Source organism: Rosa rugosa, chromosome 4 (genome assembly GCF_958449725.1).
Source record: "Rosa rugosa chromosome 4, drRosRugo1.1, whole genome shotgun sequence".
In the NCBI taxonomy this organism is placed as follows: Eukaryota; Viridiplantae; Streptophyta; class Magnoliopsida; order Rosales; family Rosaceae; genus Rosa; species Rosa rugosa.
The window spans coordinates 16,474,748-16,491,284 of NC_084823.1; the positions used below are offsets into that span (position 1 = coordinate 16,474,748).

At 36.5% G+C, this 16,537-nt stretch overlaps 1 protein-coding gene, 1 long non-coding RNA gene and 1 pseudogene across 3 annotated transcripts; 2 read left to right on the plus strand and 1 right to left on the minus strand.

The window, feature by feature from the left end:
• The first annotated feature begins 17 nt into the window (after positions 1-17).
• Positions 18-3,997, plus strand: LOC133743442 (protein NRT1/ PTR FAMILY 5.10-like). Of its 2 annotated transcripts, XM_062171383.1 has the most exons (5): positions 18-324; positions 402-619; positions 1,433-1,929; positions 2,145-2,700; positions 3,206-3,997. In XM_062171383.1, the coding sequence occupies exons 1-5, from the start codon at positions 198-200 to the stop codon at positions 3,212-3,214; spliced, it is 1,407 nt and encodes a 468-aa protein (XP_062027367.1). In that variant the 5' UTR covers positions 18-197; the 3' UTR covers positions 3,215-3,997. The 2 variants fall into 2 exon arrangements, with proteins under 2 accessions (XP_062027367.1, XP_062027366.1); XM_062171382.1 differs by lacking the exon at positions 3,206-3,997 and having other exon boundaries at positions 2,145-3,108.
• A 1,062-nt stretch (positions 3,998-5,059) lies between these two features.
• Positions 5,060-15,351, plus strand: LOC133743439 (protein NRT1/ PTR FAMILY 5.10-like; annotated as a pseudogene).
• On the minus strand, positions 7,560-14,177 carry LOC133743444 (uncharacterized). Its single transcript, XR_009863099.1, has 2 exons — positions 13,114-14,177; positions 7,560-11,423 (listed from the first exon to the last, which is right to left on the minus strand). It is a non-coding gene; the product is annotated as an uncharacterized LOC133743444 (long non-coding RNA).
• Positions 15,352-16,537: the final 1,186 nt, after the last annotated feature.

The window sequence follows — 16,537 nt, forward strand, 5'->3', positions numbered from 1 at the left end:
CACGTACCAGCATTCCTTTCCATTTGATTTTGATCTTGATTGATAGTGTTTGTCAGATAGAACAAACCATTCAAGATGGTGGGCAACTCCAAAAAGCAATAATGGAGTTAAATATACCTAACAACAACAAATACAAAACAAAATTTGGGGTATATATGCAATAATCTCTTCCATTAATTTCACACCCACCAGCGCCAATGGCCACTTCTCCGGAGACCCAAACTCCACTGCTGGACGACGTCGTGGAGGGGGCCGTTGACTGCAACGGCCATCCGGTCCGCAGATCCAGCTCCGGCGGTTGGCGTTCCGCATCGTTCATAATATGTAAGACCGCGCTGAATCCACCGCTCTTCAATTTCATCATAATAGTGAAGTTGAGTGAGTTCAATATTGATTTTCAGGGGTGGAGGTTGCGGAGAGGGTTTCCTACTATGGAATCAGCTCCAACCTCATATCGTTTCTGACCGGGCCTATGGGACAGTCCACGGCCACGGCGGCCAAGAACGTCAACATATGGTCCGGAACGGCGTCGTTGCTTCCTCTATTGGGAGCTTTCGTCGCTGATTCTTTCCTGGGTCGCTACCGCACCATTATCGCCGCTTCTCTCCTCTACATCATGGTTCGTCTCTCTCTTCTATCATTCTTTTTTTTTTTTTTTTTTAAATTTTTTTTATAAAGTTTGGCTTCTACCCAATTAATGCAAATTATTGACCTATGAAATCAGTCCATTGGTCTCAAGATAATTATTTCTTTTTTTCTTCTTTTAAATTTGGAAAATGCTGGCATTATGGCAATACATTGCTATTAGATTTTTTTTTCTTTTTTTTTTTCCATAATTTTTTCGAATACAGAATCAGAATTTATGGATAAACATAAACTGTGAGGATGTCTAAGGTATTCAAATACAGGTTCACATGTTGGAGGCTGCCTTTTGGTTTAAGGAAATTATGTGGTGTTACCAGGTTAAACAAATAAGTCTTAATTATTTACAGTTCTTCTAGTTAGGTTACTAAAGTTGAACACAGACAGAGAAAACTTGAACAATAGAATTACAAATAAAAGCTAAAGCAATTATGTTCAACTCTAATCTTGTGTTCTAAGTAATAAAACTTAACATGCCAGCTGAAATGACTTGAACTTGTCATTTGTGCAACAACAAAAAGTTACTGCTGAAGTGCTATTTTTCAGCTGCTTCTCATGAGCACAGCCATGATTTTTGCCAGGTGTTACCTTTCTGGCGTGGTTTAACATCAAGTCTGGATTTTAACCACAAAAGTTTTATAGAAAAATACTTCAGATTTGATCTATATTTTACTTTACTTGGTGATGGAAGGAGTGGGTAACAAATCATTATGAGTTCCAGTTTCAGTATTGCTTTCCACATCTTATATGCTATGTGAGATGACATCATTCTTGAATTGAACTGGAACAGGGTCTTGGGTTGCTCACTGTGTCAGCCGTGCTTCCTTCTTCTCAGCTTCAAGTATTATTATTCTTTTTTTCTCTATATTTAGTAGCAGTTGGGCAAGGTGGACACAAGCCTTGTGTTCAGGCTTTCGGAGCAGATCAGTTTGATAGACAAGATCCAGAGGAGTGCAAAGCAAAAAGCTCATTCTTCAATTGGTGGTATTTTGGTATATGTGCAGGCCCTTTATCGACACTTACAGTATTAGACTACATACAGGACAATCTTAGTTGGGGTCTGGGTTTTGGTCTTCCTTGCATTGTGATGGCCTTTGCACTGCTTATTTTCCTTCTTGGAACAAGAACATACCGGTATAGTATCAAAGGGGATGAGGAAAGCCCATTTGTGAGAATTGGCAAGGTGTTTGCTGCTGCATTAAGGAATTGGCGAACTACTGCTTTAGCAATAGCTTCGGAAGAGGAATCTCGTGGAACCTTGCCTCACAAAAGTTCTCAACAATTCAAGTAAGAGTTTTAATTGTCTATAGAGCTTGAGATTAAAGATAGTCTGAAGCTTGCACTGCTTTACTGCAGTTTATATGTTTCCTTAACACTACAAATCTTTGTTCTTCATGTTGCGCGCTGACAGTAGGAATTTGGGTTAATTATATGTTAAAATGCTTGACCAATGCTCTTCTAATATTTGAAAGTTTTTTTCACATTATTTGAAAATCTTGCAGATTCCTTAACAAAGCCTTGGTTGCACCGGATGATTTGAAGGAAAATTCGAAGGTCTGTACCATTACTGAGGTTGATGAAGCAAAAGCCGTTCTTAGGTTGTTTCCGATATGGGTTACATGCTTGGTATATGCTATTGTGTTTGCACAGTTCTCAACTTTCTTCACTAAGCAAGGTGCTACCATGGACCGAACATTTGTGCCAGGTTTTGACATACCAGCTGCTGCACTTCAGTCGTTTATAAGCCTTGTCATTATTATATTCATTCCCATTTATGATCGTATATTTGTCCCAATAGCAAGATCATTCACCAGGGAACCCTCTGGCATTACAATGCTACAAAGAATAGGAACTGGGATGGTTATATCTACTATTTCCATGGTAGTTGCAGCTTTAGTTGAGATACAGAGGCTCCAAACTGCCAAAGATTATGATCTGGTTGATATGCCAAGTGCCACTGTTCCAATGAGTGTTTGGTGGTTAGTTCCTCAATATTTGTTAACCGGACTGGCAGATGTTTTCACCATGGTTGGTCTGCAAGAGTTCTTCTACGATCAGGTACCAAAAGAATTAAGAAGTGTAGGACTTGCCCTCTACCTCAGTATATTTGGTGTCGGAAGCTTCCTGAGCAGCTTTCTTATCTCTGTTATTGAGGAAGCAACCAGTTGGGCAAGTCACACTAGCTGGTTTTCCAATAACCTTAATCGTGCACATCTTGATTACTTTTATTGGTTACTAGCTGTACTCAGTGCAGTACAATTGGCCATCTACATGTGTGTAGCAAAATCTTACATTTATAACAGGGGTGGTACGGTATAAAAACTATTACTATTCAGAGCGAATGCATTGTGCCAGTGCCACCATGTCCATTGTAGTAATCCAAAATGTGAAGATTTAAATTAATTACTTAATATTCTGTTTGCTCATGAAGTCTTGTGATAAATGGTAGACATGATCTTTGTGTTATTTTTCTATTTTACATTTTTTTTTTTCATTCTTTCTTGATGACACTGCAATTCCCTTGTGTTATTACTTCCAATTTTGGTTTGTTATGTGTTTTCAGGTGCTCTAGTTTTCTTACATACCGAGTGAACCTCTCTGATCATGCCCTCGTGAATTCTTCTTCGTGAGAACCTTCTGAACTGTTTCAAGATAAAGATACGTTTCTTTGGCTGCATATCTTCATTTCTAGCATCATCTTCTTCATCCTCTGATTGATGCTTTTGAGTGCAATACTTTCAGACTTTTTCTGTTCTAGGAGCTCCATTGCCGCAGTGGTGAAAGACCAGATCAACTCTTGGAGCTTATACAAATTCAAGTCCTTGGAATCTTTAATGGAAGTTTTCTTGGAACGGTACTTCGATTCATAGGAAAACAGACCTTAGAATCTTCTTAGGAATACTGTTGTTAAGCATAGAATCTCCCTAAACTCTGACAACCAAGCATAGGGAGGGTCAAATAGCCATACCCTAGAAACCTGGACCAATTTTAAGTTCTTATGAGAATGTGTGTTGGATAAGAGTACAATGTTTAACAGTCTGAATTTGATTGTTCACTAAGAACCTAAAGTGAAGCGCAATTGAAGCAACAAGTCAACAACACTGCAGATACTTTAATAACATGAGGAGTTCGTTGACGCAGTATGAAAACAGTTGAGAAATCAAGCACCATAGGCAGCTATAAAGTCTAATTACAAGACTCACTGTAAAAAAAAGCAACTTGATCTCATCATTTCTACTGATTGCTCCTCCGAATCTGCTTTTGTTTGTCTTCTGTAGTTGGCACTGGGCGCTAATCATATCAATGATCTTGAGGCAAGAACTATGCACACCACTTCCTCTCAACCGATTTTGTCTGGTTGCTGCATATATGTCTGATGATGTGAATGAGTATGAACGGATTTTATGACACATTAATATAACTGAGGTTATGTAGCAAATTAATTAGATTTCCCACTCTTAGTGAAGCTCGGAGATTTTCTTAGAATGGCTGCAGCTAAAACCGTACATATGTATATGCACATATGAGTAGAAACAATAACAAACACTCGGATGCTAGGGTTTTAACTGATCATGAAGGAACACATGTTACAGTTTTTGGAAAAGACATGCAAATTTCTATGAGCTTGTGTGTACAGAACTACATATGAATACATATATTCTCTGTCCTTAATTGCTTTTAAGATCAGAGGAGGGCCTTGTGCAGATCTTCAGAGGCTTTAACTGTTCATTTCTTATACTAATGAACAGTTACAAGCTAACCACATGTATTAAGGTTATCAAGTTAATTAAGCATGAGTTTCCAACCAACAATTTCAGAAGATTTTGGTTGAAGGGAATTCGATACAAAAGATTTTGATTATTGACACTGAGAAGAGGGTTTCTGTCCCATAAATAATGAAACACCTCTGATTTTGAAAGGGATGTTCTTCCCATTAGACCAAATTGATTGAAGATCAAAATGAAAGAAACAAAAAAGAAAAATTGAGAAAATTGGGGACTAGGACTAGAATCACCAGTATTACAAAACTCGATCATCAGCATCTCCACCGTTGTTAGGTCATACCGTTGAATCGTTGATGTCATCAAGTTTCAACCAAATTAATTTCCATGTCTCAAAAGCACTTGAAGAAAAGATATATACATGTTATCCATCTCCATATATATCCCATGTAGAAAAAGCTCCAGAAGAAGCCTCCCGCGGCTAAAAATAATTGAAACAAATTTTTCTTGTTCTTTTTTTTTTTTTTTTTTGCTGAGAATTTTGTCTAGCAAAAACGTACAGCATTCCTAATCTAGTCAGGAAAGATTCCTTTCCATTTGATTTTGAGAACAATTAAGAAACCAATATCATTCTCAAAAAATTAAGAAACCAATACTCTCCACTATCTGTCAAATAGAATAAAGTATTCAAGATGGTGGGAAACTCCAAAAAGAAATGGAGTTAAATAGACCTAATTTGGTGTACGCAATATCTCTTCCATTTCAGTTTTCACAGCCACCGGCGCCAATGGCCACTTTTCCGGAGAGCCAAACTCCACTGTTCGACGACGTTGTGGGCCATCCGGTCCGCAGATCAAGTTCAGGCGGTTGGCCTTCCGCATCGTTCATAATATGTAAGACCACACTGAATCCACAAAAGAATCATAATAGTGAAGTTGAGTGAGTTCAATATTGATTTCAGGGGTGGAGGTTGCGGAGAGGCTTGCGTACTATGGAATCAGCTCCAACCTTATTTCGTTTCTGACCGGGCCTCTCGGACAGTCGACGGCCACGGCGGAGGAGAACGTCAACATATGGTCCGGAACAGCGTTCTTGTTTCCTCTATTGGGAGCGTTCGTGGCAGATTCTTTTCTCGGTCGTTACCGCACCATCATTGCCGCTTCTGTCATCTACGTCATGGTCCGTCTCTCTCTTCTATAATTCTTTTGTTTATTATCATATTTGGCTCTTTTCTTTGTTTTTAAAAGTTTGGCTGCTACCCAATGAATGCAAATTATTGGCCTATGACATCAGTAAATACTAAATAGGTACTTTTTTTTTTTGTTCTCTTTAATTTGGAAAATGCTAGGATTTTGGCAATTCATAGCTCATTTGCATTGTTTTCCTTTTTCGTAATTTGTTTCAAATACAGAGATATTAGAATTTTTGGATTGCACATATATAGTATAACTGTGAGTATGTCTAGTGATCTGTCTGATATACAGTAGTTGGCTTGTTTGACCATCAAAAAGCTTCTGGGATCATCAGCGGTATTCAGATACAGCTTTACATGTTAGATGCTGCCTTTTGGTTTAAGGAAATTATGTGGTGTTACTGGGTTATAGAAATTAAGTCTTAATAATTTACAGTTCACCTAGTTAAGTTACTAAAGTTGAACACAGACAGAGAAAACTTGAAGAAGAAGAAAAAAAAGAAGCCAAAAGCAATTATGTGCAGCTCTAATCTTGTATCCCAAGTTATAGAACAGATTGCTGGCAAAGAAGAGTTTGTAACTGAACATGCCAGCTTAAATGACTTGTACATGTCAGTTGTGGCCTTGTGTAACAAAGAGTAGCATTAAAGTGCTTCTCATGAGCTCAGCCATGGTTTTTGCTAGGTGTTACCTTTCTGGCCTCGTTTAAATTTAAATCTGGCTTTTCACCACAAAAATTTGTACAGACCAATACTTATAGATCAAATTTTACTTTACCTAGTGATTGTAGGAGTGAGTAACAAATGATAATGAATTCTGATTTTAGTATTGGTTTCTACATCTCATATGCTATGTTTGATGACATCATTCTTGAACCGTACTGGAACAGGGTCTTGCCTTGCTGACTGTGTCAGCCGTGCTTACGTCTTCTCAGCTTCAAGTATTATTGTTCTTTTTCTCTCTATATTTGTAGCAGTTGGGCAAGGTGGACACAAGCCCTGTGTTCAGGCTTTCGGAGCAGATCAGTTCGATAGACACGATCCAGAGGAGAGCAAAGCGAAAAGCTCATTTTTCAATTGGTGGTATCTTAGTATGTGTGTAGGCCCCATGATTACCTTTCCAGTATTAGCCTACATACAGGACAACCTGAGTTGGGGTCTGGGTTTTGGTCTTCCTTGCATTGTGATGGTCCTTGCACTGCTTATCTTCCTTCTTGGAACAAGAACGTACCGGTATAGTATCAAAGGGGATGAGGACAGCTGATACGCTCAAAGCAAGCGCATAATTTAACCCTGAAAACATCGTTAGTAGTATAAGCAAATAGGGATCGTTCTATTCCGGGGATTGAGGGTACACCTGTCATTGTCAAAAACAAATAAAGAATTAAAATAATAAAGTAAAAAGTATTATGTACAAAAATAAAATAAAGAATAAAAATATATACAAGTTAATATAAAAAGGGGGGTTTTGAGATTATAGAATTGGAATTAAAATTAAATGAAATAAAGAAAGTGTAAAAACACATATACAAGGGTGGAACACAAGAAACAAAGATCAAAACTACAATCATATGAATGAAATCCAATTACAATTCATATAGTTGATTATCTATGTCATGAGAAATAAGTTGACCATGTGAAACATTCGAAGCAAATGATTTCCCATATTTTACTTTCCTTGAATATTTAATCTAAGTGAAAGCACCTAAATTAAACCTATTGAACATGCAATCATAGCCTAGAAAACTAGCTAATCAAGAACACATTCAATGCATGAAGAACAAAGAAAGGATGTCAACCAAAGTGCACAACCTAGTATGAAAAAGTCCATCTATTTGCAATCCTCCTTAATTGATTTCGACTTTTGTCCAAAGCCTTTACTACTTAAATCTAGCACCAATTACATGCATATATCCTAAGTTGGCCATCAAAGAACACATACATATAAAAGTTTTCCATAATCCAAAATCAATTAAGCAATCTCACATAAGCAACATAAAAATCAACATAAAGAAATCACAATTTTTATTCAAACATAGAAATTGGGCTTAAACTTTGCCCTTAATGTTATTGTTAACTAGAAACAAATTCCTACGAAATTAAATAAGGAAAAAGAATGAATTACACCGTGAGTTGGAGATGGAGATGGAGTGCTTGAAACGTTGAAATCTTGAATCTTGGAAGCAAGCCTTCAAGGTGGACGATGGAGGATATGATATTCCCGGCTCCTTCTTCTTCTTCTTCTTCTTACTTGAAAACGCAGAATTTTGCAACTAGAGAATGGAGAGAAAAATGGAATGGAAATGGAGAGACAAAGAAGATGAAATGGATGAAGGAATGTGTTTAGAGTGAGAGGAGAAGGTGTTTATATAGGGAAGAAAAAGAAGAGTGAAATGATAAATGGAAGAAAAATAATGAAAGTGGTTTGTAAAATATGGAAAAGATGGAGTAATGATGAAATGAAAGCAAGGCATGAAGGTGTAGAAGTATGGAAGTGATGATGATCTATTGGAGCAGAAAAATATATCCAAGGAAAAAGAGAAAAGCATCTAGCTTTCTTCATGTGGGTAGGAAACTTGAACATGTGGTGTTGAGCTGTTTTTAGATCAGTTTCTGCCCCTTTATTCCTTCAATTATTTCTCCAACAAGCATTCCCAATTTCACTATGACCTCTTCATAAAAAATGTTCCATTATGAGTGTAGATCACCCTGGTAAAATTTCAGATTTTTATTCCATGTGGTTGGGCCGAAAATGCTGCTGGACTCCTTACGGGTCCAGTTTTCCAGTTTTGCTTCTGCAGGAAATTGGGCTGACTGTTTGAAGGCCTTCCACTCAATTCTAGCTCTGGCACTCTTCATAAGAAACGATCCTTAGGATGTCTAGAATGGATCTGGAAAGTTTCAGCTCATTTGGAGTTCATTTGGTCAGGCGGCCGCTCCTTCTTCCTTGCTTGGCTTGGTTTCTCCTAGCCGGAGTAGGAAAATGTGTAAAATTGACCTTTTAGTACATTTCCATTTTTCTCCATCATTTATAGGTAAGTGTGGACCTAATGCTCATTTCACCATCATTTACTCCAATGTACCTAAGAAAATAGAAATTGAGTTAAAAATCGATTCGTTAAGGAATTAACTAAGCAAAATGTGAGGAATTAACTATTAAAATACCACATTAAAATGCTCCTATCAAATTCCCCCACACTTAGCTTTTGCTAGTCCCTTAGCAAAATCAAAAACTAACAAACCAAAAAGACTATGACACAAAACAAAGAAACCAACGAAAAAAAATGACTAAGTATGGAAACAAAAACACAAAGACTCAAAGAAACCAAAAACGTAAAACACAAAGCAAAACACAAAGAAAAAAAAAACGTCACACATAAAAGAGGAAATTCAAAGACAAAGACCATGATGTTGATATCACAAAGACCTCTATTGCCCTTTAACATATTGTCTCAGAAATCTCATACTTTCAAGTCACCAAGATTAGCACTTAACCAAGAATCACATCATCAAGATATTCAAGAGCTAATTACAAAATATAATCCACATATAAGCATGTAAGACTTGGGAGTAAACAATGGTGGTGAGTGGAGCTCAACATATTTCAAACAAGTCATGATTCAAACCTCACATGGATATATCACTCTTTCTTCTCTCATATTCAAGGCTCATGCTTAAAAGCTTATAATCACTCAATTATATGTGAGAGAAAATATTTTGAGGCAATCAAATAGCTCACATATATAAGAAACAAAAAGCACTTTGTGAATATAATTTTTTTAAAAGATCTCATGAAAGATATCAACTACTTTTACGAATGGACCCAAGCCATATGTTCAACTCTTGTAACTCATCTCCACATCAAAGGCTGTCCCATCTTAAGGATCAAGAAGGTCTTCTCAAAGGTTGTAATGGGGCTAAGGCTCAAGGTTTTAAGAAATGAAAGGGTAAGGAATTTTTAACAAAGTATCCTAAAAACCTAGCAGAGCTCATGTTGATATAGAGAGACTTCTAGAAATCCACCAAGGCATAACGTCATACCCATGAGGCTTTATAAAAGGGCTTAATGTCTTCATCTTCATTCTAAACTCCCTTTGATTCTAGTGAATTGGACAAAGACCAAATTTTTCGATAGTGGGCCTTCAATTCAAAACAATCTCCAAACTCACCAAGTATGGGGGACTAAAATCCATAAACATTCTTTTTTTTTTTTTTTTTTTTTTTTTTTTTCACGGCAATACATACATATTTTTTTTTTTTTTTTTTTTTTTCATGGACAAGTCTACCCCCACACTTGAATTTTCACCTCTTCTCAATCCTTGTCACCATCATGTAGTAAGTCTCAAAAGATAGCTCCACTAAGTTTTTAGAACAAAGGGTAGGATTATAACTATACTAAGGTTCAGGGGTTAAGGATTTTTAGGGTGATGAAAGAAAAGGCTTAATGTAGGCTCAAAGGGGTTTATCTAAGGGGGTCCCACGACGGGCACAAATAGGGACACAGGCTTATTTGGCAATGGTGGTAGTTCCTAGGTGCCTCTATCCTTTCCAGAATCAGGGCCATGTATTGACAAAACGTCTCAACAAGCACAAGAGCGAATTCTAGCATTCTCTAGTCCATTAAACTTAATCTATGGCATGTAATCAATCAAGATGAAAGAATAATGAGATCAACAGAATCATCGCCAAGAAAATAAGAGTATAATTCATTTTTTTTTTTTTTTTCCATTAATCACTCAACAAAGAAAGGGCACATGGCTCAAATTCTCACAAGGGTTATTATGAATCATAACTTATCATCCACATGTTCATATTCTGTACCAAAGTTACGCATGCACCATATCTACTACACATTCATATGCTTTTCATAAATCATAATTAACCAAAGAATATCATCAAATATTATCCCAATCTTGTGATCATCTTTTAGCCTTAATTTCAGAGATATAAGCTCATCCTAGACAGTTAAAAGGGCATCCTATGACTCAAAAATAAAAACAAAGGACTAAGACTCAATAAATAAAATCAACGAAATTTTTTTAATTTTTGACATTTTTCGATTTTTTTGTATTTTCCAATATATATGACTCAAAATAAAAGACTCAAATATAAATCCCTTCCCCCACACTTAAATATTGCATTGTCCTCAATGTAATCAATCATAAGCATGCAATGAAACAAATAAGCATAGATAGAAGACATTTATGAAAATAAATCCTAAAATAAAAACAAAAGAGAAAAAATAAAAAAAATAAAAAGAGATAGGGAAAGAGAAAGCAAATCTGTGTAGGTAGACTCCTTCACAGCTACTTCTGAATTGGGTTGCCTCCCAAGCAGCGCTTGAGTTTAACGTCTTTCAGCCAGACAGAATAGAAATTAGAAAGTTAGTAACTATAATTAACTAAGAAATACAAAATATACAATTTGGGAGATATTTTTTTTTTATTTTTTTTATTTTTTTTATTATTTTTTTATTTTATTTTATTTTATTTTATTTTTTTTTTATTTTTTTTTTTTTTGTAAAAAGCTGAATTTAATAAGACTAAATGAATGCATTTTATTTTATTTTTTATTTTTTATTATTTTTTTTAAAATATAGGACTCAAAAATATTTATAGGACTCAAAATGAAAGACAAAAATATAAATCCCTTCCCCCACACTTAAATATTGCATTATCCTTAATGTAATCAATTAAAAGCATGCAATGAAATAAGTAAGCATATAGGGATGAAATTTACGAAAATAACTACTAAAACAAAAAGAAAATGGAGGAGTAAAAGGGGAAGAGAAAGCAAATCTGATTATATTCTGAATTGGGTTGCCTCCCAAGCAGCGCTTGTATTTTACGTCTTGCAGCCAGACGGTACCTACATTAAATAAAGTTAGTAACTTAATATTAACAAAGAAATACAAAAAAAATAAACAAGTAACTATGAATTACAAACTACAAGTATAATTAACAAGTATTTTGTACATAAGACACAAGTTAAGTACACAAGTGAGTATAAAACGTAAAAAGTATTTTTACAAGTATAAAGTGTGAAACAACAAAATAATTTACACGTAAAGAGTATGCACAAGTATTTCTTTTGTTATAAACATTATTGATATCAAATCTAATTCCAAGCGGTAAATCAAGTGGACGTGCGGCCCAAGTATAGTCGTCTAGACACAAAGTCCCTCCTACATCCGTTGGGCAACCTTACTGAAATGGCCAGGTAGGGGAGGGCGAACACAAGAGGAAAAATCCATTTTGGCATGAGCTAAGCCCATTTATAAGCACTTCTGGATTCAAAAACCCGTCATGAACGTTGTCCCCTTCCTAGACACCATCTCACATAGGATATTCTTACTAGGATGTAAAAGGTCCTAAGTGTGTTAGACAGTTCAATGAATGTTAATAAAGGCCGCCCTCAACCTTAAGGGACCTGAACTAGGTACCAATAAGGGGTTTAGGCCAATATTAATAAACACGACTTCACCTATTCCTTCTTTAATTTACAACTCACAATTAAACTCGTATTCAACAATAAAAAAAAAAAAAAAAAAAAAAAACAACCTAGTTAATTTAAACTAAGTATCAAACAGTTTATATACAACAATTATAAACAAAAACAAGTGATTTTTCAATCCCCGGCAACGGCGCCAAAAATTGATACCCCCGGCAACGTCCCCGGCAACGGCGCCAAAAATTGATACGCTCAAAGCAAGCGCATAATTTAACCCTGAAAACATCGTTAGTAGTATAAGCAAATAGGGATCGTTCTATTCCGGGGATTGAGGGTACACCTGTCATTGTCAAAAACAAATAAAGAATTAAAATAATAAAGTAAAAAGTATTATGTACAAAAATAAAATAAAGAATAAAAATATATACAAGTTAATATAAAAAGGGGGGTTTTGAGATTATAGAATTGGAATTAAAATTAAATGAAATAAAGAAAGTGTAAAAACACATATACAAGGGTGGAACACAAGAAACAAAGATCAAAACTACAATCATATGAATGAAATCCAATTACAATTCATATAGTTGATTATCTATGTCATGAGAAATAAGTTGACCATGTGAAACATTCGAAGCAAATGATTTCCCATATTTTACTTTCCTTGAATATTTAATCTAAGTGAAAGCACCTAAATTAAACCTATTGAACATGCAATCATAGCCTAGAAAACTAGCTAATCAAGAACACATTCAATGCATGAAGAACAAAGAAAGGATGTCAACCAAAGTGCACAACCTAGTATGAAAAAGTCCATCTATTTGCAATCCTCCTTAATTGATTTCGACTTTTGTCCAAAGCCTTTACTACTTAAATCTAGCACCAATTACATGCATATATCCTAAGTTGGCCATCAAAGAACACATACATATAAAAGTTTTCCATAATCCAAAATCAATTAAGCAATCTCACATAAGCAACATAAAAATCAACATAAAGAAATCACAATTTTTATTCAAACATAGAAATTGGGCTTAAACTTTGCCCTTAATGTTATTGTTAACTAGAAACAAATTCCTACGAAATTAAATAAGGAAAAAGAATGAATTACACCGTGAGTTGGAGATGGAGATGGAGTGCTTGAAACGTTGAAATCTTGAATCTTGGAAGCAAGCCTTCAAGGTGGACGATGGAGGATATGATATTCCCGGCTCCTTCTTCTTCTTCTTCTTCTTACTTGAAAACGCAGAATTTTGCAACTAGAGAATGGAGAGAAAAATGGAATGGAAATGGAGAGACAAAGAAGATGAAATGGATGAAGGAATGTGTTTAGAGTGAGAGGAGAAGGTGTTTATATAGGGAAGAAAAAGAAGAGTGAAATGATAAATGGAAGAAAAATAATGAAAGTGGTTTGTAAAATATGGAAAAGATGGAGTAATGATGAAATGAAAGCAAGGCATGAAGGTGTAGAAGTATGGAAGTGATGATGATCTATTGGAGCAGAAAAATATATCCAAGGAAAAAGAGAAAAGCATCTAGCTTTCTTCATGTGGGTAGGAAACTTGAACATGTGGTGTTGAGCTGTTTTTAGATCAGTTTCTGCCCCTTTATTCCTTCAATTATTTCTCCAACAAGCATTCCCAATTTCACTATGACCTCTTCATAAAAAATGTTCCATTATGAGTGTAGATCACCCTGGTAAAATTTCAGATTTTTATTCCATGTGGTTGGGCCGAAAATGCTGCTGGACTCCTTACGGGTCCAGTTTTCCAGTTTTGCTTCTGCAGGAAATTGGGCTGACTGTTTGAAGGCCTTCCACTCAATTCTAGCTCTGGCACTCTTCATAAGAAACGATCCTTAGGATGTCTAGAATGGATCTGGAAAGTTTCAGCTCATTTGGAGTTCATTTGGTCAGGCGGCCGCTCCTTCTTCCTTGCTTGGCTTGGTTTCTCCTAGCCGGAGTAGGAAAATGTGTAAAATTGACCTTTTAGTACATTTCCATTTTTCTCCATCATTTATAGGTAAGTGTGGACCTAATGCTCATTTCACCATCATTTACTCCAATGTACCTAAGAAAATAGAAATTGAGTTAAAAATCGATTCGTTAAGGAATTAACTAAGCAAAATGTGAGGAATTAACTATTAAAATACCACATTAAAATGCTCCTATCAACAGCCCATTTGTGAGAATTGGCAAGGTGTTTGCTGTTGCATTAAGGAATTGGCGAACTACTCCTTCAGCAATAGCTTCAGAAGAGGAATCTCGTGGAACCCTGTCTCACCAAAGTTCTCAACAATTCAAGTAAGTGTTATAACTGTCTACATAGCTTTAGGGAAAAAGTGAGAACCTTGCACTAAACTTACTCCCCGTTTGATATATATATTTCATTAATACTACAAATCTTTGTTCTTCATATTGCTGACAGTAGGAAGTTTGACTAATTATATGTTTACTGCTTGATCAAGCTCTTCTAAATGAAAGCTCCTTTTACATTTTTTAATCTTTTGATCTTGCAGATTGCTCAACAAAGCCTTGCTTGCACCGGATGATTTGAAGGAAAATGGGAAAGTGTGTACCATCGCTGAGGTTGAAGAAGCAAAAGCCGTTCTTAGGCTGTTTCCTATATGGGTTACATGCTTGCCATATGCCATTGTGTTTGCACAGTTCTCGACTTTTTTCACTAAGCAAGGTGCCACCATGGACAGAACAATTGTGCCAGGTTTTGATATACCAGCTGCTTCACTTCAGTCGTTTATCGGCATTGCCACTATTATATTCATTCCCATTTATGATCGCATATTTGTTCCAATAGCAAGAGCTTTCACTAGAGAACCCTCTGGCATTACAATGCTACGAAGAATCGGAACCGGGATGTTTATATCTATTATTTCCATGGTAGTTGCAGCTTTAGTTGAGATGCAAAGGGTCCAAACTGCTAAAGACTATAATCTGGTTGATAAGCCAAGTGCCACAGTTCCAATGAGTGTTTGGTGGTTAGGTCCTCAGTACTTGTTAATTGGACTGGCCGATGTTTTCACAATGGTTGGTCTGCAAGAGTTCTTTTACGATCAGGTACGTACCAAATGAATTAAGAAGCGTAGGACTTGCCCTCTACCTCAGTATATTTGGTGTGGGAAGCTTTCTGAGCAGCTTTCTTATCTCTGTTATTGAGGAAGCAACCAGTTGGGCAGGTCACACTAGCTGGTTTTCCAATAACCTCAATCGTGCACATCTCGATTACTTCTATTGGTTACTTGTAGCAGTCAATGCAGTAGGATTGGTGGTCTACATGTATTTCGCAAAATCGTACATATATAATAGGGGTAGTACAATATAAATAACAAATTTGAATCTGTTTAAGTAAAATAGATTCGAGAGAGAATTGTAGAGAGATATGTGTATTATTATTGAGAATAGGAGCCCTATATATAGGGATTACAAAGTACTAGTTCTAATGTTACAAGGAATACCAATCCGTGTAGGATTGGGAAATCTAGAACCTTCTCTCCTATTGCTATTCCTAGTTTGATAAGGCACACTAAGTCGATTTTCCTTCAACACTCCCCCTTGTGCCGCTCAAACTTGGTGGTGACGCTTCATCCGTTGCTTCGTTAAAAACCTTGCCAGGTAACAAAAACCCTGTGGGATAAAAATAACCCTGGTCGAAGGACAAAAAGAGAACAACACGTCCTTCACTCTTCGAGATCGAACATGCAGACATCATAACTCCCCCTGATGTCGATATCTCCCCCTGATTGCTACAATCGTGGGAGTTCGGATAACTTTCTCAATCCGATACTCTTCACATGTTTCTCGAATGTGGATTTAGGTAACGACTTAGTGAATAAGTCCGCTACATTATCCTCTGATCGGATTTGATTCACTTCAATCTTTAGAAGTGATTGTTGTTGCTGATTATAAAAGAACTTAGGCGATATATGCTTGGTGTTGTCGCCTTTGATGAAGCCTAACTTCATTTGTTCAATACAAGCTGCATTATCCTCATAAATGCATGTAGGTTCATCTGTGGTAGACTTCAAACCACAACTTCCTTGAATATGTCGAATTACACACCTTAGCCATATACATTCTCGTACGGCTTCATGTAGAGCAATAATCTCTGCATGATTTGAGGAAGTAGCAACAAGGGTCTGTTTTGTAGACCTCCAAGATATCGCAGTGCTTCCCATGGTAAAGACATAACCAGTTTGGGAGCGACCTTTGTGAGGGTCAGAGAGGTAACCTGCATCAGCAAATCCCATCAACACATCATTGTCGTTTTGATGGAGGGAGATAGGAGGACACCGGCCACCATGAGCGGCGGCGGTGCCGGCGGCCATTCCATGGACGGGGGCGTTTTGCCTTTTGGGGTCCGATCCCAACTTTCCGTCATTCCTTTTCTCTCTGTAGGGATAGAATAGGCCCATATCAATCGTACCTCTTAGGTATCGAAAGATTGTCTTTACACCAATCCAATGGCGGCGTGTTGGCGCAGAGCTATATCGAGCTAACAAGTTCACTGTGAATGAGATAT